Source organism: Vicia villosa, linkage group LG6 (genome assembly GCF_029867415.1).
Source record: "Vicia villosa cultivar HV-30 ecotype Madison, WI linkage group LG6, Vvil1.0, whole genome shotgun sequence".
Taxonomy (NCBI): domain Eukaryota; kingdom Viridiplantae; phylum Streptophyta; class Magnoliopsida; order Fabales; family Fabaceae; genus Vicia; species Vicia villosa.
Genome location: NC_081185.1, coordinates 159,106,003 through 159,130,685, shown reverse-complemented (window position 1 = coordinate 159,130,685; position 24,683 = coordinate 159,106,003). Strand labels below are relative to the sequence as shown.

The window sequence follows — 24,683 nt, the reverse complement described above, 5'->3', positions numbered from 1 at the left end:
CCAAGATAGGACAATTTTCGTTTAGTCAAAATATGCCATAAAAACTCAGACATCGTGCGGCTATGCAGTCTAGTGTTTGTCAATTAAAATCGAGCAAACGGAGACACATAGAAAAGAATATATACACTTTTCTAAGATTTTATAAGATTCTAAAAGAAAAGAAAAACACCATTTTCTAATGTGTATCCAACAATAAAAATTCATCCATTTTTATATTTAATTTCAAGCACATATAAATTCATCAATTTTTTAATCATGTGATTTTGTGAACACCCTATCGTTTTTTAAAACTAAAAAATTCTTGGAAATAGAATTTCTTTCAACTTCAACCTCTAGTTTGATTTCAAATCTTGATCATAGAGATTTGTAATTGTTGAGAGAGACGTGTCTTAAAACTAACCATTCTTAAAGGTTTAGTAAAGATTTTCAAGAAGCTTAGTGTTGGGGATTTCGGAAGAGTTGAGAGCACTAATGAAACCATTGCTTCAGGACCACAGAGAGGGAGACACCACATCTCAACCCAAAACCTTAAGGTGTTAGGTAAATTGGTCATCTATTTTATAAATCCAACATTTCATCCATTCATAGACAACCCCACTTAGAAGATTGAGATTGTTGTCATTGGTAGTGACATATTCTAATGAAAATAATCAGGTTTTTCTCTCTGGTTGATCTTGATAATGACTGTGTGGAAGACTACAAACAAGGTGGAGATCTTCTTAATCTTCAGACTGTTTATCGCTCAAGAAATCGGTGGGGTCAATGGGTGGTTGCCACACACGAAGACTATGAGCATATTGGTGAAGCTGGAAGATTCAAGAAGCGAGAATCGAGTAAAGATTTTGCAGAAGAGTTTGACATTAAGTTGTATACAAGTCAACATCCAGATAGGAGATTTAATGTTTCTCAACAGTGTTGTGGATTGGTGATAATAGAAACTCTTGTAATATTTGTCAAAATATAGAGGAATAAAACAACTTCCAATGGAAAATCATTGAAGAGTAGAGTAGCCTCCTGCGAGGACGATAGAGTTGAATCACTATATATTTCGGTGTACTCTCTCTTACTCGCTCTTGCATTTTAATTTTCGTTGGATATTGCATGTTTAGGTTATCAATTCTTAGCGTAGTTTATCGTTTTTTTAGTTGGCAGCTATTTATTACGTTAGGTTAGATTTTGTTGGAATTGATACCAAATTGAGCTTTAGTGCTTATTAAAATCTGGAAAACTAGTGTTGTTAGAATTCCATATTAAATGAATCATTGTACATGACACATCTCGTGTAAAATCTACAATTACTCAATTAATCATTCTTTTTGTACAATCGATGAGACTTGTGAGTTGTGTATTTATAAATATGATTAACTTCCAATAGAAGCATAAGATCTCTATTTCTTCTTTAAGACATCCGAGCATTTTTTAAAAATCTCTGATATTCTATTTTTTTAGAAAATCAATCGAATTTTTTATTAAGAGTCTATTCACCCCTTCAACCCTTCTAAACCGTTTTCTGTATTCCTTATTATCACCTAACAATTCATTCTAAAATATATTATATGTAATATATAATTCAAACTTCAAAGTCATAAACTTAGAATCATCTCCAACCTACTAATATTATTTTAGGGTAATACTAACTTGTCTTAGGGGCACAAGTTAAGAACTAATTGAAGGAAAAATATTTAAGAAATTGTGTAGTGATTTTAATGTAAGTATAAAATTAATTTTATTATTGTTTTTTTCAAAACAAAGTTTCCATAAGTGGGTTTCTTAACTTGTGCCCTTGGGGAGCATAAGTTAGCATTACCCATTATTTTATTAAAGTTCACCACCTTTTCTCTATTTAAAAATGAATATATATGTTTTAGAGATTAGAAATATTCCACAACGAAAAAAGTTATTTTGACATGAAATGTTCCACACCGTATTTGACTAAGTTATTTTTCTTTTAAATAATCATTTTTTAAATGGATAAAATTTATCAATGGGGTATTCAAATACAGTGTGTATACAATGTTAAATTTTCAGATGTCTAAATATCAAATTTCTTTTATAATACATAATAAGAAAGTTACAGAGTTTATCTCTAAAATATTTCAGAAATACATTTTCGAACTAATTAAGACCCCGGGATACAAGGTAATTAGCACAGCCATTGAAACTTCTAGGATTAAGACTAATAGAGACCTCCCATTCTTTATTCAAATCTAATTTGTTTTAAAAATTGTATATGAATGGTAGAATGTCAAAGATGAAATTAAATATAAAAACAATTGCAACAAATGAAATTGCTCTTTCACTTTCATGTGACTCCTTAGAGCATCCACATCCATACCACTCAATTTAGTAGCATAAATGGACCCCACTTAATATATTATATTATTTTATAGTTTTTAGTTATTTAATTATTAAAACACATCTCTCAAATATCCATACCATTTATTTAAAATTTTAAATTGAGTCCCACTAATACTACAATTTGCTTCAATTCAATTTGTGATTGGTTAAAAGGAAAAAAATTTCTCAAAACCTGCCAAAGCTACGGTGCCACAAAAGGCAACGGTGGTTTATTGATAACTGAACCATTGCATTTAAATATTATTATTTTCTGACATTGAGTGGCTTTATATTATTAAGATACCACCGATATTCATGCTCTTACATTAGGTTTGATAAGCTTCAACTCTTTATTATTGAATATGCAAACAAACAAACCAAACCAATCAAACAAAGTACAACAAACATGTACTCAAACTTACTGCATACATTTTTTAAAGAGCAGATACAAAATTTAAGAAAAACATTAACTCATTTACTTATTTTTCCTTCCAATTTCACCACAGTGTAATTTTATAATGTTATGTGCCCATACTCCTTTCCTTAGACACTATGAAACCTATTACAATGCCTAAGCACTATTAACTATGAATTAAGCATTGAATAATGTGTCTTATTCACATAACTATATGATAATGATCCTACTAATCTTGAATGAGAAATAATCAAGTATTTTCAAAAGTTCATTCTTTCTAGATTATAGACATTTTAGACTAGCATTAGCATAAATATAGTGACAATAAAATTTACATAAAAAATTATAGATGAGTTGTAAAGGAAAATTGCTCACTGCAAACTCAGATCTCAATAAAACCTTACATCTTTTCCAGCTCATAATGAAATTCAACTCCCCATATCCCAAACACATTCTTTTTGTATCTTTTCCTTTGTTACTATATGCAATATTCCTTTGTAAAAGAAATCATTTATAAAAAAATATACTTAATGTATGAAAATTTGTCTCATGATTGATCCAGCACATTGTGCCACCAAATTTTAACAAGAACTATAGTCTTAAAAAATAAGGGCAGGCTCAAGAAATCCATCATTGTTTTGATGGTTAAGGGCACATGATAGAAGCACATGGTAGCCCTCATTTTATAATTAGCCACAACATGTTCCCTACATTCTAACATCAATTCATAGTATTTAACACTTTTTTTTCTTGATTCATACTTAATACATACTTTTAATTTATGCATATATTATATTTTTATAATTCTTATAAAAAATATTTTATTTTTGTTTAAACTTTGTATTTGGTTCCATGATAAAAAAAGTTAATTTTAAATAAATTGATTATGTAAAATTAATTCGGCTTAAAAATGCATTAAAAAAATTATTTATATTTGAATAAATTCTTACAAACGTTATTTAAACAGTAAATTTCAATATAAAAATCATATTTAAATTTTAAAAAATCATAATTTTAAGTATAATTAATTCTTAAAAACAAAATTAATTATATTTAAAATAAATTCTACACATTCAAGATCAATTATACATGTTCCAATTATAAAACAAACATACAAATGTGCTTTCAGAATGAATTTTAAACTTGTTTGGTTTGACTGTAGATCCCACATATGAAATGCATTTTTAATTTAAGTTTGGAGTACTCATAATTATTTTTAAATGTGTATACTTGATTTTGACGTATTTGATTATTCTCAAATAAAATTAATTTTATTTTTCAGAATTGATTTTATTTAATTCCAAAATGTATAATTTTTAAATCTAAACATTATTTTTATGTTTAAATTTATTATTCAACTCACATTTACAAAATATATATATTCAACATAAATTATTTTACCTTCAACCTTCAACTCAATTTTAATCATAATCTATTTTATTATTAATTATTTCAAAATTAATTTTCTTTAAATGTAAAACCTAACCCTCACAAATATTACTATGGCATGAAACAATGTGAATATTAAAATTAACCTGTTAGAATACATGAACCTTGAGCTAATATACTACATAGCCAACAGATTTAGCAAGTGTAAAACTAACACACATACACATGAAGAAAAAAAAAACAGAGAAAATTTGTTGCACAAATGCCATGAAAATATATCTGACTACAGAGTAAAGTACTTAAATTTATTCTATAAAAAAAAAGTACTTATATTCATTAAAGCAATAAGTCCCTCGTGAGATGCACCTTAACTTTCGCACCAAGGCATTAATTTATGCTGTCAATACGAATATAAAAGCTTAATGTAAAGAATAAAATAATATTCTGTCAGAGAAGTAGTTCAACAACACTAATTTTTTCAATCCCCCTATTTAATTTTTTTGGCTGAAAAAATAATGTCTCTATTTAATCTTTTCCATTTTGTTAGATCAGATAGATGTACTTTACAATATAAATAATAAATAATATTAAAGTTGTGTGAGGCATGTTTTTCTCTTTTCATTCATTGCTAGTAGCAATAATTAACTTTTTCTTTGAATTTTACTATAATATATGGAAAATTGTTCAGAGCATTCAAAACTTGAAATCAGTTTGATCAGTACTAGCTGTAGTACTAGTAGTAGGCTTGTGAAGCATACAACATATCCAGCTAGCATTAAAAATAAATTTAAACCAAACATGTAGAATTGAAGTTGGTAGGGAAGCACTTAAGTGCAAGTAGCTAACAAAGAAGTTGGATAGTTATTGTAACATGTGTTCTGTTTTAGTTTGCAATATTGATCAAATGCTAGTGGCAAAGAAGTGCATAACAACTTTATTACTACCATTTATTTGTCCTTTCATAATGCTACTTGAAATCAATGGAAGAGAGGATATGAGAATATTCACAACATATGCTATAATGTTAATCAATTATTTGGTGAATAATGGATTTATTTAAAATTTGGATGATTATCTACGATGCCTACTTAAACGGTGGCAAACAAGAAGGTCCAATCCTTAATAGATAGGGCGGAATTGAATGAGAAGGTCTGGTCTATAATATATAAGACATAATTGATGTGAATGTCTGATCCGTAATGCATAGGACGAAATTGAATGTTTGAGTTTACAATTTTTACTTGTCTCACGTATAAATGAGGAGGGCGGAACGAACATGCAGACTTTGCATTTTAAAAAAAATTATTAATGTCCGTATCAACAAAAAATTAGAACGATCAAATTAGAGAGTGTATAAGTCTAAAATTCTAGTCTATTCCAAAAAAACAAATGCTTAAGAAATTTATCCGGGTTCGATTTGCCATCCAAAATTTTTTTACCCATACTTTGAGTTAGAATCTAGAGTTTGATATTGTAGGTAAATTTTTAATAGTTATTGATATTTCATTTTAAAAAAGAGATGAGCTCAAATTCATGACATTTTAACTTATTCATCTTTAAATTAAAGTGTGATGAAATTTCTATCTTCTAAGCTATTTGATAAAAAAAATTGTGTACTTATTCATGCTATTATATTGAAATATTAATAGCACAATTTTTAGTCGTTATTTTTCACATTTAATTATATTTACACTACTTTTTATATTCTTTTCCTTTTTATCTCTTCTTCTTTCTTGTCTCAAAAATATTCCATTTTTCACTTTCTTTTCTTTCTATATTCTCTACATTAATATTCTAAGAGTCTATGGAAGGTGAAAAATATGCCAACATAATGATGGAGTAAGGTGGAAAAATAAAGTGGTGCTCTTGAAGGAAAAGGGATGTTATATCTTTTTTATTTTGCTTATTCTTGGCAAAGAATAAAAGGTATCGAATCACTTGCAAGCAAGGAAAGGAAGATAATTTCTTATCTATTAGCCTATTGGGTAAGTAAGGATCACAAGAGCATTGAATACTCGTTGCTTTTAGCATGTTTTTAATTTCATATGTTGTTTGAATATTAAAATACTCATGAAAGAATTTCCAAAATATATATTTAGAAAATTATACTTTATAAATGGGTAAAATATTTTCTATTTATATTTTTTGATACTATGTTTAAGGTTTGATTATGGGTGCCAACATTTTAATGTTCATTTGGAGCAATGCTAAAAATATCGAAGATTAACCAAACATTTGGGCTCTAGTGGTAAAGGAGTTTCTGCTAAGGACATAATTCAAGAAATACCGGATTCGATTCTTAAGAAAATAATGTTTGGCCATGGCTCATACCTCTCGACACAAACTCTGGATTATTAGGACCATTTTTCCTAAGAACTAGAGTACGAAAATCAAAAAATAGAAAATGATCATGCTTTCTTTTTTAAAATGGCATAAAATTTTCTATAAATATAAATATCTTTAAAGGCTAAAATGATCATCAATTTTACTTTTCCATATTTCAAAATTATTTTAAAATTATTTTGTTACTTTTTTTTAATGCACCAAAAAAAATAAGAAAAATTTGATAGAATAAATTTGCATTCAACACAGTTCAATATACATTTGCATTCAACACAGTTCATCCTTAGCTAATCTAACAGTAGCTGAAAATTTTGAAACCATAGAATTCCCCCTCTCTCTCTCTCCACTGTCAATGCATGTAGTTTGTTTTTTTGTTCTTTGACAGAAGGAAGGATTTTGACCTGTTAATGTCAAGTCATTATTATTATTTGCTGGTTGAAGAGTGTCTTAAATATCTCTCACGTTTAACTTACATTGACATTATGGATTCAAATTAGTGTATGAAAAACTTTATGAAAACACAGTTGTATGATCCAAAAGGGACAATGAATGCAATAATGCATCTTTTATATGAAAACACAAAATACAGACTGTTTTATTGTGTCACAAGCCACGCCTCAAATCATACACCATTATTACTATTGTGCTTTAAATGTTCAAACCCTCATTCATTTCAACCTACCCCTTCATAAATAAAAAATAACAATGAAATTTTAGAGAAAAGAAATGTATTCATCACTTTATTGATTCAATAGGTAAAGTCACGGTGGCAAACAGGCATGTCCGCCTCATTTAGACTCGTTTCGTAAAAGTCTGCGAAAAATAAAATGGGGCGGGGTGGACATATTTGAGGGTAAGAGTCTAAAACTCTGCCCTACCCCCCAAAAAAAATGAGGACAGAGCGGGGAAGGCCCGCAGACATTGACCATTTTAAGTCTAAAAATAATAAAATTGTATGAAAAAGCTCATGCTTGCAAAAGCCTGAAAAAAACAGAGCGAGGTAGGACAAACAATTTGAAAGAAGCAGACCAAAAACCTTGTCCCGCCCTACAAAAAAGTACGGACAAAACGGACATACTCAACGGATCGGGTCCGTTTTGTCACCTTAGATAAAGCATTTTTCATAATAATTGCTCTTATTAACAATGAATATTAATTTTGTTAAAATATATTCACTTATACTCAAAACAAAATTTAATGTAAAACATTTACTCTTGAATAAAATATAAGTGAAATATATTTAAATTTTTATTTTATTTTATTGATTCAATAGACAACATATATTCAAGTCATCAATATTACAGTCTAATGGTTTATATGTGAAGACAACTTATATGCTGAACAAAATTCAAACTCTGATCATAGTTTATATGTGAAGACAATTTATATGACTGAACAAAATTTGAACTCTGGTCAACACATTTCTCCTTCATAATGTTGGCTACAAGCTAAAAAATGATGATTTCAATTCAAATATAAAAATTTCATATAAAATATCCTGTTAGACTAATAAAACAAGAGAAAATTAGATATGCAATAAAAGTATAAAATAATTTTATATTGTAAATCAATCTTCAGCTTATATTCTGCAACATCCAGCGATAAATTTTAAATTAATGGCATGACATGATAGAATGGTGAATTTTTATTGGATGACCATGTAAAATTATTTTACAATGTCAGTGAATAACCATTAAATTTATTTAAAACCGATCTCATATAAGTAAATTTTAAAAAAAAAAAAAACTCACCATTTAAAAAGAATGTTTCAATACATTTAATTCTTACCGTATTTTCAATTTTACCCCTATTTTTTATATTGGACATTGTTGTAACATTAAAATGTAAAAATTTATTCTTAACTTTTAACCGTATAGTCCTATGGAAGTTGAAATAAAAAAAAAATGAATTTTCATTTAATAACTTATGCTTATATCATCAATTCAATTGCCACATAGATAAATTTTCAAATTGATAACCAAAGAAACCAAAATAAAAGATAAATAAAATCAAAATGTGATACCAAAATACATTTCAGCCAATAAAAAAAAATTTAAAAATGATAGAGATTCAAAAGTGTAATTTCACCAAAAGTCTTTTGCATGACAGAATGTACCAATAAATACTACAACAGTACAACACCACTTTTCCATCCACCCTGACCCCCCATAGTTTTGCTGATAATAAACTCTACCTTTCAGCATTAACAACATTTTTGTGTTATTAAAAAGATAACAACTCTATTTCAACTAAAAAAAGTGACACTAACGTGCAAATGAAACAAAACTTAATATTAATAGTACTAATAACGTGCAATAATCACTTTTAAATTTAATCTCCTTGCTTCCTTTTCTATCTCTCAAGTGAAGTAAAACAAAAACTGACACCTTTTTCCTTGTTCATCACTTCAAAATTGGGTCCTCAACTCCACTATAACATGACCACTTTCAAAGAACCTCAAAAGTTATGTTCCAAGAAACATCTTTCACAGATATGGCACTGACAATATAGAGAATCGTACGTTGTTGTCATGATAAATTAAATTGTGTATAATCAATTATAGACAAGGCTTGTTATAATCTTAAACTTCGTAGTAATTTGATTTTAATTAATATGAAATTTAAAAGATGATTTAAGTCCAATAATCCAAAAGTAGAGTCTCAAGACTGATAATTGATCTGTACATATGATAGATAGAAAAGAAAATTACTAATAAAAGATTTTAGAAAAAAAGGAATAGATGACAAAATTTTCCGGCAGTCTAAATTTTTTTACCCTTTGCATTTTGTTTGTACAATCATAAAGTGAATATGAACCAGAGATTCCCTCTGCCGGTAACATCTCCAACAGCCCCTCCCACCAATTTTTTATCATCAAAACTTTCTTAGCAGCTCAATGCTTCGTACTTCACCGGAATCGGTCGATTAAATCCAACCTGCGTCAACAAGCTTCCGACTACAGCAAGATCGCGGCAAAACACGCCTTGAAACACCGCCGGGTTTACGGTACAGGAAGATATCAGAGACTGAGACTGATCATTTTCATGTAAAACATTAGCAACCTTAACTTCTGGCTTGTTGTTTTTCAACTCAGATTCATTTGTTTTCTTGATTACTTGAATGGCTGCTACCTGTGCTTGTGTTTGTGCATGTGTTTGAGCCTGTGCTTGTGCCTGTGCTTGTGCCTGTGCAGCAGCAGCAACAGCATTTTTCTTTCTTTGTTTTTCAGCGGCTTCTTCGTCTAATACATTACTCATCACGCTCGTGTAACCCTTTTGAATCAATCTGTACAATAATAATGAACACATCTTTGCTTTCTCCTTAACTGTATCAATATCGCGTTCATCCGCAAACTCGCATCTTTCGATGAAATTTGTAGCTTTATCCGGCTTATGGCGAAGACAGAGCAATAAATGAGCTCTTTCTAGTTCAGAACGTGAACAGCCTCGACGAATCCCAATCAATGCATAGTAATCAACACTAGTGGTTTCCCCAGAAGCTAACCTTTGTTTCAGTTCTTGAATCTTGGTGGCTAAAGCACATAGTTTCCCTGGAATCTCTCTGTATCTCACGTTTTGACGCTTCCATGCTGGACCGGGAAGTTTCCGGTCACGTAAGATGGAGTTGTAGAGAAGTTTCAAATGTTCTAAATCGTGTAGAGAATCAGGTAGGCAACGAATTGTTTCGAAAAGTGAAGCTCTGGTTTCAAGGGCCTGAATGCAAGTTGGGTCTAGAGAAAGTGTACGGTTACAATCAGCTATAGACTCAGCAATTCGACCGGCAGAGCGGTTTGCGGAAGCTCTGTGCATGTAGCATTCCGCAAGGAAGCCTTGTGGCGCAGCACGCCGCCCGTCTACAATTTTTGAGAAATGACGTATGGCTTCTGAGTAAAGACCAGCGTCAAGTGCAGCAAGTGCTGCAGCACGACGGCGAAGGAGGAACTTAATGTGGCTGAGTAGGTGTGTTACTCTTTCTGTCACATTTATAGGAACCCGTGGCGGTGAATTGGTTGGTTGGTTCGCATTGTCTCCGGCAATCGGGATGGTTAACAAAGGAAAACTATCGTCGGACCAGCAAACACTCTCTCGCCGGAATGCATCACTGGCAATCCGCTTCCCAGTTTGAAGAAGAACCATTGCATCCTCCATTAATCCTAAATGGCAACACGCTTCACCCAAAACCAAGTATCTGCAAACACAATCAAAATTATTCATTATAAACAATAAACATCAAATTCGATTCGATTACACAACAACATAAAAAACACATTCACCAATAAAAGAACCACAATAGCAACCTATTCAAAACTATTTAATGTTAATGTTCTCAAACATTGTCCACCATTATTTCAATCTGATCTCACAAATTAAACTCATTAATATCAACAAAAATACAACCAAAAGCCCTTAATTAAATACCCATATTTTTCCAAACCTTCAAAATAAAACCCAGATAATTCAAACTCACAATGCAAAACAATAAAATGAAACAGAATAATAAATTTCCTAATAATAACCAAAGTTGAGAAAATTTACCTCCATTGCCCTTCTTTATCACAGCTTTTCCATAAACCCGCCATAACCTTTTTCTTAAGATCAGAAACAGAGAAACACTTAAAACTCTGATCTCTCACCGGAGAATCAGACGAAAGAAGCTTCACACCTTCCCTAGAAGAAGACTCAGAAGAACCCGAAGAAGGATCTTCATTCGCCATTCTCAAACTCGGAATATATTCTTGAAGCATATCAGCAACATCCTTGAACCTCCGTAGATAAAGCAACGACCTCGCTTTCAACTCAAGCGCCTGATCTAACCGCGGAGATATAGCCAAAGCCGCATCTAAAAGATTCAACGCCGAAACAATCTCGCTCTGTTCTTGCGTCGCTATTAAGCTCCGAGCATCTTTCAAATATTTCTCAACAATCTAAAACCAAAAATAAAACAATATCATTATAAACATCTTACACTAGAATCAAATTCTAGATTCAAAGAGTTAAACAAGAGAGGTAATAAAATTACCTTTCGGTTTGTGAGCCACCAATGTTTCTTTTCTGTAGAGATAAGAGAGTGAGTAGTGACAGCCATTTTTCAGATTGAAATATTGGACAGTTAGAAATTCTCACTCTCTTTTACTAATCAAAACAAGAACATAATTTAATTGATCTGAACCAGAGAAAGAGAGAACAAGAACAGAGCTTGTTCTTGAGAGAGAGAATTTTCCGTCAGAGGAATAGATAGGAAGAAAGAACTAGTGGAGGATTTTATATCCGTGTGTGATTTCATGTGTAAATAAGTTCAAAGCAAATTGAATTTTTTATTTTTTATTTAAATTAAAATGAGTGATAAAAATAATAGAGAAAGAAAATTTGACAGCTTTGACCCTGAGAAAAAGCTTTCATCCTTCAAATTCTTAGCTGGCAAAAAAAATTTTAGATTCTTCTCTCACTCACACTCACACCTATACGTGGCCTTAGGTGGTAGCTTATGGTCCTAATGATATTTATGATTCGTTACCTGGTATAGCCGGTGAGTGTAACATTCTGACTTGTTATAGCCGGTTATCAATCACGGGTCTTCAATTTCATGCTTCAAGTTTCAACCACCGGTAAAACATAACTCAAGCTAAATCCACAAATACAAGCAAAGTTAATTCAAACCATGCTCAGATTACAATTTTACCCTTCATACGTTGACCCAATCTTAGCGTAACAAAATAATCATTGACTTTTAAAAAATTGTGAATTAAGAGGACAAGAAATAATGGCTCCACACTACACCACATGTGAGATTAATTTTAAGTTAATTGATGAAATAAATCATGCAAATTTTTAACTTTGTTTTTATCCACCGTGATCATAGGTGGCTATAAGTACAAAATTATGACCAATCAACAATCAACAATTCACATTGACATTTATATTAAACGAATATTTTTTTTCTTGTATTGAATGATTATTCTCATTTTGTAACTTTTCAAATTGTAATAATAACAACGAATGAGACAGGCCCATTCACATAATTTGGCCAAGCTTGCTATAATTTGATAAATATCATGAGCTATTTATATAACCATTCTCATATCATTTTTCCATTTTAAATCATTATTCTTCCAACTCATCACTACCAAAAATATATATATTCTTTTCAAAAAAATTGCATTACCATTTTTTTGGTTTGATTATTGAAGAAAGATAAATTCTTAATAGAGTATTAGAGTTGGATGAGAAAAAGGAGCACCCTTATTATGCCAAGTTACTATTGTATGGGTTTTGTTTTGTTTTGGTCACTAGAAGAACAAGAGAGGGTAAATTGGTAATAATAGAAGGAGCATATTTATGGGGAGAGAGAAAGTGACCCTTCTCTCGTAAGCCACAAGAATTGTGCTTTTTCTTTTAGGATGGTTTTCTTTTAAATGAATGCACATGAAATTGGATTAGATAGCCAGATGGGTTTGTCTTAAAGGCTCTCTAACTTCCCTTTCCTTTGCCCCACTAGCTCATTATAACAAAAATATTAAATATTTTTTAAAATTAAAATTTTGATATCACATATTATTATAATATTATTTAATTTTTATACTGTATTTTTCATGTTAAAATAACTTTGTGCATTGCCAAATTGATTTTTCCCATTTCTCCTTAGTGACCTAGTCCCCCACAACTTGCCATGTCAGCATCACAATGAAGCCAGCCTGTTTCCACGTGTCTTTTCTTAAATTTTGGCCCACACCTCAAGGATTTTAATCTTTTTCCTCATATGTCAAAGATTTTGGAGGCTCTCTTGTTTTTTCTATTACATTTTTCTTCTTATGCATCAATATAATTATTTGTTATTTTTTAATTATTTTTTATTTATTAAATAATTTATATATATAATCTATATAAATTAAATACATAAGTTACTTAATAAATCAAAAAACTAATTTTATTTTTCTAAAAGTAATTTGATGAAATAATAATTTATAGAACTTTTTTTTGTTGGTATATATAATTTATAGAACTTTAGATATAAGAAAAAGTCTGAATTAATTAAAACTGATAAATATATATAGTTTTAAAATTGAATAGGAAACTTTTTAATTATTTAAAATTGGAGTCAACTTTCTCTTATGTAGGAGCTGATAGAATATATTATTTTTATTATTTTGAGAAAATAATATGTAAAATTCGCTTCAAATAATTGTATGCACCTTGATTTTTTCCTTTTATGTTCGAGAAATTCTTTATTTGTGTTCACACACATTACCTTTTAATAATCAAACCAATATATGGTTACAAGTAAGTATTGTAAATGCATATGATTTTGGAGTAAAAAAATCACCATTATTTGTTACTTATTTGTATATTTTTTCTGATTTTTATTATAAAAGATAATTCTTCCTTAAAATTTATTTAACCACTAGATTTTCCCAAATTAGCTTCAGCATTATATATGAACTTACTGGGTTCAACATATCACACATGAATTTTTTAGATTTATTTAATATTTAACATATTTATATAGATCAAATAAATTATTAATTAATTTAATTTAAAAAGAAAAATATTTTTTTATAATAAAAATCAAAGGAAGTATATATAATAACTCTTTGACTTTTAAAATTCATTTAATATATAGTATATCTGATTTTAATATATATCAAATACAATAATATTTAAATAAATTTAAAATATTACATATTTTTATAATAAAAGTCGGAGAAATATAAATTAAGTACAAGTAAAGTAGTATGATAACTCTATATTATATGGCTTTTTTTCTTAACCCTCTAATTATTAAAAGAGTATAAGGTAACTCTAAATACTATGACACTTAAATAAATTATTGTCAATAATTACCTTACACATTAATCTTACAAATTCTTATATTCTTAAGCTATACTTATAAGGCTTAATTGTAACTTTGGTCCCCCTATTTTGTCTTTTTTTCGATTTTAGTCCCCTCATTTTTAAAACCACGATTTTGGTCCCCCTTTTAAATTTTTTATTGAAAAAGATACAGCAATAGGGACTAATTTTGCAGAAAAAGGCAAAATAAGGGGACGGAAATTGCACAGAAAACTTAAGAAGAGGACTAAAATAGTGATTTTTAAAATAGAGGGATCAAAATCAAGAAAAAGACAAAATAGGGAGACTAAAGTTGCAATTAAGCCTACTTATAACTAATAAGTTCATATGATAATTTAGAAAGTACAACATCCCTGATTTTTCTATTTTATTTATTTAAATAGTTATTTTATTATTAGTATGATTATTTAATTATTTAATTATTATTAAGTGTGATAAGTATTTATTTATGTATTATTATACTAATTAAATTATTAGAATTATTGGTAGAATAATGACATAATAGCTATTAGGCCTAATTAATTGAAATAGAAGTAATAATGGGGTGTGTGTGACTAAGCTCATCTATAATATAAGAAAATTAATGGCTATGGAAAAGTCCAAAATACTCTTATTTGATTTTTTGCCACCACATTAAAATTGTGGTTTTTTGGTCTTTGTACCATAAAGTTCTTAATTTTATTATTAAAATAATACAACTCTTATATTTTATTAAACTTATCAAATCTCTCTTTATTCTCTATTTTTTTTCTCTTTCATCACTTTCTCACTTCTTTCTTCCAAAAAAATCCTATCAATCTATAATATAAGAAAATTAAGGTTTTTTCTTTACCCATCTCCCTATGGGGGTCACCCCCGGCGAAATCCCCAGATTACCCCTGCTTCGGAAGTTCATTTCCGAAGTATTTTTTTTAAAAAAAAAATTCAGACTTCGGAAGTGCATCTCCGAAAACACCTCATGGGGGGTGTTTTCGGAGATGAACTTCCGAAAACACCTTTTTTCAGATTTTGGGGGGTTTCGGAAATGAACTTCCGAATTATGCAGAAACTGTGTTTTTTTTTATGTTTTTGGAAACAGTCTCGTATTTTTATTTAAAGGAAGACGGCAAATAAAATAAGCGACATATAAACAGAAAATACTAATACGATAAAAATAGTAACAAATACAAGCCGATCCAAATCTGAAAGTAATAGTGTGCGAAAGATACAATCCGAAAACAAAAAATAAATAAACCCGACCACTACTGGGTGTGCCTAACCCTCTCTCCCTGGGACCTCCTCTGTCGCCTGTATGTCGCCGCACGGCCCGCATCAGTGACGATCATCTCCATCACGGCGAATGCCTCTGGACCGCCCTGATGAATGACACCTCGATCCAACGCGTCCCGCCCAAGCATCTCTATCCGCTGGCAGATCGGCATGAGATCAATGGCGTGGTCATCCTCGGCCTGCTGGTTCTCCAGGATCTCCTCGTGTGCTGGTCCAGGAGCGCCGGGAGCGTCGGGTGTCAGCAGAGGATGTGACACCCGATAGAACCATGTGACGTATCCCTCCACACTGTGCCAGTCCTGGGTGACCCGAATGCACGGTACTCCTCCGGTACCACATGATGCTCCCAATCCTCAAATATGGCAGTGACCTGCACTCGGGTCACTGTGTCGGGAGCAGCCTCAAAGGGTGACCTGGGTATCATCTGCACGAATCCGAACTGACGCATGCACCGCTTAGGGAGATACCGGACCATGATGTCGGTCCCGCATGCCAACCAGCCAGAATATAAAGCAATGCTGTCAAAGGGGACAGTCTGAGTGTAGTCACTGAATGACCTCCAAGTGACGTCATCGTGCATCGTGCGGTCGAGGTACCCACGGTATGGTCCCACCGCATTGTTCCCCCTCTGGAGAACGTATCTGGCGGCCCTGGGCATGGCGTCAACGTACTCAAGATCAATGTGGAACCCGATAAAAAGTATGTTAAACAGACCGTTAAGAAAATATTGAATAAAAGGGTAAATTAAAAACGGTTAAATAATATAGTCAGATGAATTAAAAAAAATACCTCTCCCTCCCATATACGCTGTAGCGGTAAAAATGTGACTCGAGCGTAATCGCGCGCTCGAAGTACAACAGAGTCGCCACCGAACTTTATTTATTCCAAGAAGGAAAGGTGTAAGCACCCTTTGTAAAAGACTTGAGTTCGGGGGGTGGGTTATACAAAGGGAAGGTGTAAGCACCCTTTGTAACCATGGTTATCCACGGGCTCTTAATTGCTTAGCTCACTTTGTTTTCTGTTTGATTTTTTTGAAAAGTGTCATGTGTTTAGAAAAACATTTTGAAAAGAGCTTTAACTTTGTAATGATCTTCGTACGGATGTATACAAAGTGTAGTCTTTGAAAAGGAGGTGTATGAAGTAATTTGAATGTTTTGAGCAAGCAATTAAGAGTTACCTACCCTAAGTTCGTAAGGTCTTTCTTGTTCTTGAAGTCTTTCGTTTAAGGGAAAGAGACTATCCACACCATTAGTTAGTGGGAAGTCCTTTCGTTGGATGTAAAGGGACATCGAGGGTCATCGTATTGCCATAGGGCTACCCATACCATAAGGAGGGTAGGAAGTCCCATGAATTGATGAGAATAGTCATAAAGGAAACAAGTAAGGATACCTTGGCAATCGAAAGGGACTATCATCAAGACCAATTATATCGTAGGCAACATCGAAGGGACTATGATCTTTTTGATGATTTTTTGTTCGTAGGCAGCAGGCTAAGGTATCCCTACATCCGAGGGACTTTACTATTTAATCGAAAGACAACTTAAGAGAGATTACCTTAAAGGTGAGTGTGTGAACAAAAAGTGATTGATTAATTTAATCCTGAATATTAGGGTTATTCTAGGTTGTTTTTAGTCTTGCCATACAATCCTATTAATTTCTAACAGTTATATAACAGAAAAATAAAGTGCAGAAAATTAAACCTAAGTTATTACATGGCTTCAGGGATTAGGGAATACATAACCAAAAAATCGGGGGAGTGCAAAAAGTAAAGTGCGGAAAGTAAAAGTCCTAATTAACTATTACAAACCCAAATGAAAATAAAGAAATAATATGTATGAAATTAATTAAAATTGTAAATGATAAATGTCCATGAAATTCGAGAGTCACAATATCAAGTGGTACCTCGCAATCAAAACAAAATGTTATTGATGAAAACATAAAAAATGGCAAAATATATAACCAAATATGGATCAAAATAATAAAAGAAATATGAAATTCTAAAATAAAAATAAAGAGAAACTTAAACAAATATTTTTTATATTTTTTAACATTATGTATTTTTTGGTATTTGATTATCTTATGTTAGGAACTAAAAAAAAAGCAAATTTAATAATGATAAAAAAAAATCAATTGAAATAAAGTTAGTATTAACTAGAGTTTATATAAAAAAAAATGAAAATTATATGTGTGCTTTTTGTGTTAGAAACAAATTAATGGCCCAAAGCCCATTTCAATCTACACCCTAATCCACAAGGAGAAAAAATTGGAAAAACAAAATAGATGCTGAAGGTGGCCACCGCCCACCCTCCGTTTGTTGGAAATCCCGGCTAATCTGAAGCCTAGAGACTCTTTCCGGCCCGGCGTAGTAGATCTGAAGCGCTTCCGTAGAATGGATCTAACCTAGACAGATCTGAAGCTGTTATCTACTTTGCCACTGTCATTTTCTCTCCCGTGCCATGGCAATTTGTTCCTCACCTTCATCTTCTTCCTCGCTTGCGTCTTCCAATAACTCGAAGTCATGGATCATCCCTGGCATTATGGTTGGAGTTTCAATTGTAGCTGCTGCCGGTGCTCACGCTTACCTAAGTCGATTCTACAAATTCCGTAGCCGGGTCGTAGGTATCATACCCGCTCGATTTGCTTCCTCCCGGTTCTCTGGAAAGCCTCTCGTTCAAATTCTTGGCAAGCCTATGATCCAGGTACCTTCCTCTCTCTACAAAATTCTGTTTTTCTATAAGTGGCAACACCCAACGCATTCATGGACAATAACCAAAATGACTGCTCACTTTTTTTAATCAACTTTATGAGCTTGATCTTGATCACCCCAAATAGACTTCATATACTTCCTAATCTAGTTAACCCACTATTATCAAATAGTGGCCATGGTAGCACCATAGCGGATTATAGTGAGTGGCTGCTTTTTCACAAACTGCTATCGGGCTATCGCCAATTTGTGAAGGATTTCGGTCCCATGGTGTTTTATGGCGGAAATAGTGGACACGAATCTTTGGCATCCTTTCTTGGTCCACCATTTCATCACGATAGGTCGATTTAGGAAACCAAGCCGATTGAATGACATATAAAGGGAGAGCTTGTATAACTTACTTAGCTAGAGAACTCTCCCCAAGATTGATAAGATCATAGCCTTCTAGTTGCTAAGCCTTTGATTTACATTATCAATAAATTACTTAAACGTGTTTGCTTGTATACCTTTTGATGTAGACTAAGTTCCTCAAGATATTTTCCAAAGTCACCCGACCACTTGACTCACATAGCATCACTCAATTGTTGTTTGGTGTGCCAACCTATATTCCTTGATGTTTACGACTTGTTTTAAAAAGAATGGGGTTTAAAAAGTTGATGTTTGATAATTATATGTTAAGTGAGTTTGAATGATAAAGTACTAGTACAAAGGATTTTATAGATCCTATCAGTAATCAATTTTTCTCTAAGGAAATGCTATAAATTGCCACTTAGTGGGAAAAAGGCATGGTCGTTGGTCTTTGTTTGGAGATGCTAGAAAGTATTGCTTCAAAATCAATTTTGAAATCAAGCAATATATTAATGTAGCAGTGGATTTTCGTCAAATCCAATGAACTAAAATGAAATGATGGTTGGGGGCTTTGGAAATCTCAAACAAGCGTACACTAAATACTTACTTGGCTTATACATTTCTTAGTTTATTAGAAATTAGAAATTGAAACATTCAGTATGACTTGTTGACATATTATTCTCAGCATTTTTTCTTGTCAAAAGTTGTTGACATGGTTTACTTACAACAATAAGCTGAATTTTACAGAGAACATGGGAAAGGGCAAAGCTGGCAGCTTCGTTGGATCATGTTGGTAGGTCTATCTATCTTCATGATCTTCCTCCAATCTCTAACTTTGACTTGTAATATTCTCTGAACATGACACGTGGATACATGCCTCTATGAGAATCTAGGATCCATATACTATTTGTTGCACTTGGCCACAGAATTTTAATATGGAGAGTTTTGCTTCAAGAGTAAATCACTTTTTAATTTCTGTTTTCAAATGCATGTCCAACATCTGATGCTTCCGAGGGGCTTATTTGAACAGAGCAATTAAAAGTATACACACTCCCATGAGTAAACTGTTTGTATTTCATTTCAGCTTATACAGTTAAAATGTTTGTTCATGCATTGTATTTGCTTAGAGAACATGTGAATATCTATCAGGCTTACTTCTATGAGGTCTAATTGGTAGTTTTCTCTGGTTCTAGTTGTGGCAACTGATGATGATAAGATTGCTGACTGCTGTCGGAATTTCGGTGCAGATGTCATAATGACATCAGAGTCTTGCCGAAATGGTAAGCATATTAGTAGCATATTTCAACTATTGATTTCTTTTACCCGCATTGTTTCATACTTTGTTTTGCTCATTAGGTACTGAACGCTGCAGTGAAGCCCTGCAGAAGCTTGGGAAAAAATATGATATTGTTGTAAATATTCAAGGTGATGAGCCACTTATTGAACCTGAAATAATAGACGGTGTTGTCAAAGCGTTGCAGGTACAATTTGATCAAAAAAGAATTATTCTTATCATGCCACGAAAATGAAAGTTCTATGAATTAATTATTATTTACTTTAAGCTTTAATCAACATGTGCACTTTAACTCTTCAAATAAATGGTGAATCCACTTTTCTAAATTGCTCAGTCAATGTTGCATCAGCTTATATTGAGGATCATTACATCCAAGAATCATAACTTTATGACCAAAAGAAAACATTGTATTCTTCCACTAGTATTGTAATCTATCTTGCTCCTTACAGGCAGCGCCGGATGCTGTGTTCAGCACTGCAGTTACCGATTTAAAGACTGAAGATGCACTTGATCCAAACAGAGTGAAATGTGTGGTTAGTCATCGTGGTTATGCCATCTATTTTTCTCGAGGGTTAATCCCATTCAATAAGTAAGCTAGAACTCATTGAAATTTCTGAATTTGAGTCTTAATTCTTCTGTCATTCACAAGACATCTTGTGAAATATTTGTAAATATTTTTTGTATTCTATACATTTTGTAAAGCTGGATAAATATCTGCATATTTGCTACAGGTCAGGGAAAGTCAATCATGAGTTCCCTTATTTCCTTCATCTTGGGATTCAGGTACTAATGTTCAATTCCTTTAATTGCCGGGATGACAACCGTTGCTCAAAATTAGTCTGTTTCTTCAAGTTCCTTGTGAGTTAATATTTCTGTGTACTTATCTTCCAGAGTTATGATACAAAGTTTTTAAAGATATACTCAGATCTTGCACCTACTCCATTGCAACTTGAGGAGGACTTGGAGCAGCTTAAAGTTCTTGAGAATGGCTATAAGATGAAGGTATTAATTGGTTTTCATTCCTCTTAAAACGTTCAAGTTTTTACTTGATTATTTTCAAATTGACCTTATATAAAGTCCTTTCATAATCTAATACCCTTCAAATCTTAGTAAAAAGTCTTGGTTACCAACTTACCATTAGACGTGGTTTCTCTAAAAACTAACTGAAGGCTAACTAATTTAAAATTCAGTCATATTTCTCACACTTAGATAAATTTATGAAACTTGTGATTGTGAGTTACTATGATGAAATAGAGTAAGAGTCATGAGTCTACCAAAAAAAAAAAAGAGTAAGAGTCATGAAGTTTCAAATAGTATTGGAGTTAGGATAGAATTAAAAATACCTGACCAATTATTGCTTCCTAAAACATTGTTTTGAGGTGTTGTTGGATGGAATTCCATATTTTCTGAGTGATAGAAATATGCATGATAATGTGGCGGGGAAATCCCCCGGTTCCCATTAAATTCATTTTCATGAATGGCTTCTGATAAAAATTCATTAAGTAGTCTTTTATTGACATTTATTACATTATACTTGTACATAGGCACATAGCATAGCTAAGAACCATTCATATCAATGTTGTGTACTTGTTTTTATTTTGACTTTTAAAGGTTACTAGAGTTAATTTTTATTGTTTGTTGTAGGTAATAAGAGTTGACCATGAGGCCCATGGTGTTGACACTCCTGAAGATGTTGGAAAAATAGAAGCTCTTATGCGCGAGAGAAACTTGTCTTAAACATCAAGTTATAGCAGCGAAACTGAATGAAAATTAGCCATTATTATTAACAAGTTGTTCAGGAAAAAATAACTGATAGAGTCCGTCCGAGTGTGTTATACTTTCATTATAATGGAGTATAAGTGAGAATGAAACTTTTATTTTATACGTATAGGAAAAATAAAGGATGTTACAGATTTAAGGTAGCAGTAGTACTTAAGAGCGAAAATTGAGATAAATATAATTAGTCTTTATTTATAATAGAAAATTTAATTTTAATTATTGTTTAAGGAAGTTTCAATCATGTTATGAATACATACATATTTTTATGTTATATTTTTCATACTTACTGACTAAATTTTCAAATTATTATTTTATTATTTTATTCTCTTTATTTCTTGTATTATCAAATAAAAATTTATAGTTTTAATAATTAATTTTTTTTTTCAAAATATTTTCAGGACTAAATTGAAATAACCAAATTTAAAAAAAAAATACCAAAAAAATCAACTTTTAAAAAGAATTACATGGGTAACTAGGTTTAGGGGGAACCTACACATAGGAGCCACCCCTCATGGTGCCATTGTCTTAATTTTTTAACCAATGCGCTACCCCCATGGCGCATATGTGCAAGCCCAAAATAGGCTACCGCGGTGGCGCTAATGCCCAAGATTCTTTTTAATGTTTTTTTATATAAAATTAAACATTTAATAAATAATTAAAAATACGGAAATATATATTAATGATAACAAGATGCATTACAATTTTTTTTAATTGTAACGACCGCCAGTTCCGCACCTAGGCGCTACCCGATTTCATTGGGGTAGTTGTCTACCCCCACCCGTTTGAGGTTCTTGTTGTGTTTTGGTAGGTGGACCTTGGAATAGCCCCTTCATGCGCTCGTTGTCCATGTACTCTTCGATCCTACTGTCAAAGAGTCAGTTCCCCATGCCCTCAGAGTTTTGTCGTGGTGGTGGGGTAGCCATATATGGTTGGTAGCAACTGGCACTTGAATTGCCTTGGTAAAAATGCATTGTTGGTTGGGGTGTGGTGTAGCCATATTGTTGTTGTTGGGAGCAACGGTAAAGTGGCGATTGTGTGATTATTGGGTCACTTGGGTCGTATTCCTCATCTGGGCTCAAGCCGGGGCTAAGATGGGATGTGGAAGGGTCCGCCTCGTGGCGTTGTTGGGTGTAGCCATATGGTTGTTGTTGGTAGGGCGTTTGATAATCTGCTTGGTAAGGGTATTGGTATTGGTGTTTGGAGGTCTGATGGTGTTGATACTAAGTTTGGTATGAGCTATGTTGGCTTTGTTGGCTTGATTGGCTTGGTTGGCTTGGATGGCTTGGTTGACGTTGTTGGCGTTGTTGACTTTGTTGGCGTTGTTGGGGTGGTTCTTGGCTGTATAATTATTGGGGCGGGGGTCGTGCAAGTAGTACGGGTTGGACACATACATTTCAGAGGTTGTAACCGATTTATACCAACTCACATATTCTTCAGTTGAATGCATTGAGAATGGGGCAACGGGGAACCGGAGAACATGGCGCCGACGTTCCTTCCACATCTGACAAAATCCGGGTGCAAATGCTTTCCAATCTTGGACATCCCATTGGTGATTCACTCTTTTCATATGCCATTCTCCCAAATCAGTTGGGGGAGACGAGATCTCTTGGCGCATGCCAAAATGGAGTTTCACACGGTCAGTCTAGTGCATCTCCACATTGTTGAACCTTATGATAGGTGTAGTCGCAGTCCAAACATCTTGGTCATCGAGGTTCGGCTCATGTTTGAGACCCATTATATGGCCTCCAATAAAACTGCATAGGAAAATAGAACACAATATATTATTTGGAAGATGGTTGGTAATACATATATGATTCATAAAAAGTTTAGTGATAATACATCTTGAGGTCGCAGATGATCCAAAAATTGCCGATACAACAAAATATCCCCCCTCAGGTTCTTGCTGTAATCCAACCCCGTACCACAAAAACTTAAACAAAAAATGAGGCTACATGTTATTTCCAATTTTTTCTATAAGAGAGTGGAACAGTTTTTTTCTAATATTTTATTGAGCCATACATACACATATAGATGACAACATAATTTTGTATTTAGACATTCATACACTATCAAATAACAACAAAACTCGTTATATATATTTTGACAACAATTTTTCATTTATTATGTAAAAATTAAATTAGATAAAAGTGAAATATTAAACATAAAATAATAGCATAAAACAATATAAAAATTATTATAATGAAACAACAAAAAAAAAAGAAACGAAAGATTAGTGAAGGTGAAAAAAAAAAGAAAAAGTAATGATATTAGAGAAGAAGATTTGTGATAAAAACGAAACTGAAACACGGAACATTTACATAAAAAATGAGAAGGTGAAAAAGAAAGAATATAAGAGAGTAGAGATTATAGAAGAAGAGGGAAGTTGTATGTGGCAAAAAATGTGCGATAATGTTATTAGAGATTTGAGAAGATCGAGACTTAAATTATATGTAAGGATGAGAAAATTTTTTGTAATCATAAGGCTAATGTATAATAGGTTTAAGTTTGGGTTGGATGTAAGTTAAGTAAAATTTAGGTTGCAACATAATGCGGTTTGATTCGGTTTGGTTCGGTTTACAAAATACAAACCGCAAACCGAACTGAACCGTGCGGTTTTGTTAAAAAATGACACAAACTAATCCAAACCAAATACGGTTTTTTGCGATTTCGGTTTGGTTTGGTTTGCGGTTTTCTATTGGGTTGGTTTGGTTTTGAACACCACTAATATGAAGTATGTTTATGTTTGATTTTCATTGTTGTGGAAACGACATGTGACACCCTTTTGTGATATGCATGCTTTATTACTCTGTTAATATACGTATTATTTTGGAGTTTAGAAAAGGGGTGTTACAGATAGGTTTGATAATGGTCTTTTCATCACGAATTAATAGCTTATTTTATTAGTTTATAGTTTATCTTTTAGGCATTATTTCAATTAACATTTTAATTTATAGTAGCTT

The 24,683-nt window shown here is 32.2% G+C and overlaps 2 protein-coding genes across 2 annotated transcripts; one reads left to right on the top strand and one right to left on the bottom strand.

The window, feature by feature from the left end:
• Positions 1-9,126: 9,126 nt before the first annotated feature.
• Positions 9,127-11,743, bottom strand: LOC131610802 (uncharacterized). The gene is made up of 3 exons (XM_058882852.1): positions 11,503-11,743; positions 11,019-11,407; positions 9,127-10,671 (listed from the first exon to the last, which is right to left on the bottom strand). The coding sequence occupies exons 1-3, from the start codon at positions 11,566-11,568 to the stop codon at positions 9,369-9,371; spliced, it is 1,758 nt and encodes a 585-aa protein (XP_058738835.1). The 5' UTR covers positions 11,569-11,743; the 3' UTR covers positions 9,127-9,368.
• Positions 11,744-17,822: 6,079 nt separating this feature from the next.
• On the top strand, positions 17,823-21,994 carry LOC131610801 (3-deoxy-manno-octulosonate cytidylyltransferase, mitochondrial-like). Its single transcript, XM_058882851.1, has 8 exons — positions 17,823-18,297; positions 19,398-19,443; positions 19,844-19,930; positions 20,007-20,131; positions 20,394-20,533; positions 20,676-20,727; positions 20,836-20,946; positions 21,589-21,994. Exons 1-8 carry the CDS (start codon positions 18,055-18,057, stop codon positions 21,679-21,681), a joined length of 897 nt encoding a protein of 298 aa, XP_058738834.1. The 5' UTR covers positions 17,823-18,054; the 3' UTR covers positions 21,682-21,994.
• Positions 21,995-24,683: the final 2,689 nt, after the last annotated feature.

What these genes read in the sequence shown, in the direction of transcription:
- LOC131610801 (XM_058882851.1), top strand. Translation starts at nt 18,055, where the DNA reads ATGGCAATTTGTTCCTCACCTTCATCTTCTTCCTCGCTTGCGTCTTCC. An exon ending in TCCTTCATCTTGGGATTCAG is followed by an intron (nt 20,728 to 20,835) that starts GTACTAATGTTC and finishes CTTATCTTCCAG; the next exon opens with AGTTATGATACAAAGTTTTT. An exon ending in AGAATGGCTATAAGATGAAG is followed by an intron (nt 20,947 to 21,588) that starts GTATTAATTGGT and finishes TGTTTGTTGTAG; the next exon opens with GTAATAAGAGTTGACCATGA.
- LOC131610802 (XM_058882852.1), bottom strand. Translation starts at nt 11,568, where the DNA reads ATGGCTGTCACTACTCACTCTCTTATCTCTACAGAAAAGAAACATTGG. An exon ending in GGTGGCTCACAAACCGAAAG is followed by an intron (nt 11,408 to 11,502) that starts GTAATTTTATTA and finishes TTTTGGTTTTAG; the next exon opens with ATTGTTGAGAAATATTTGAA. An exon ending in GATAAAGAAGGGCAATGGAG is followed by an intron (nt 10,672 to 11,018) that starts GTAAATTTTCTC and finishes TTGTGTTTGCAG; the next exon opens with ATACTTGGTTTTGGGTGAAG.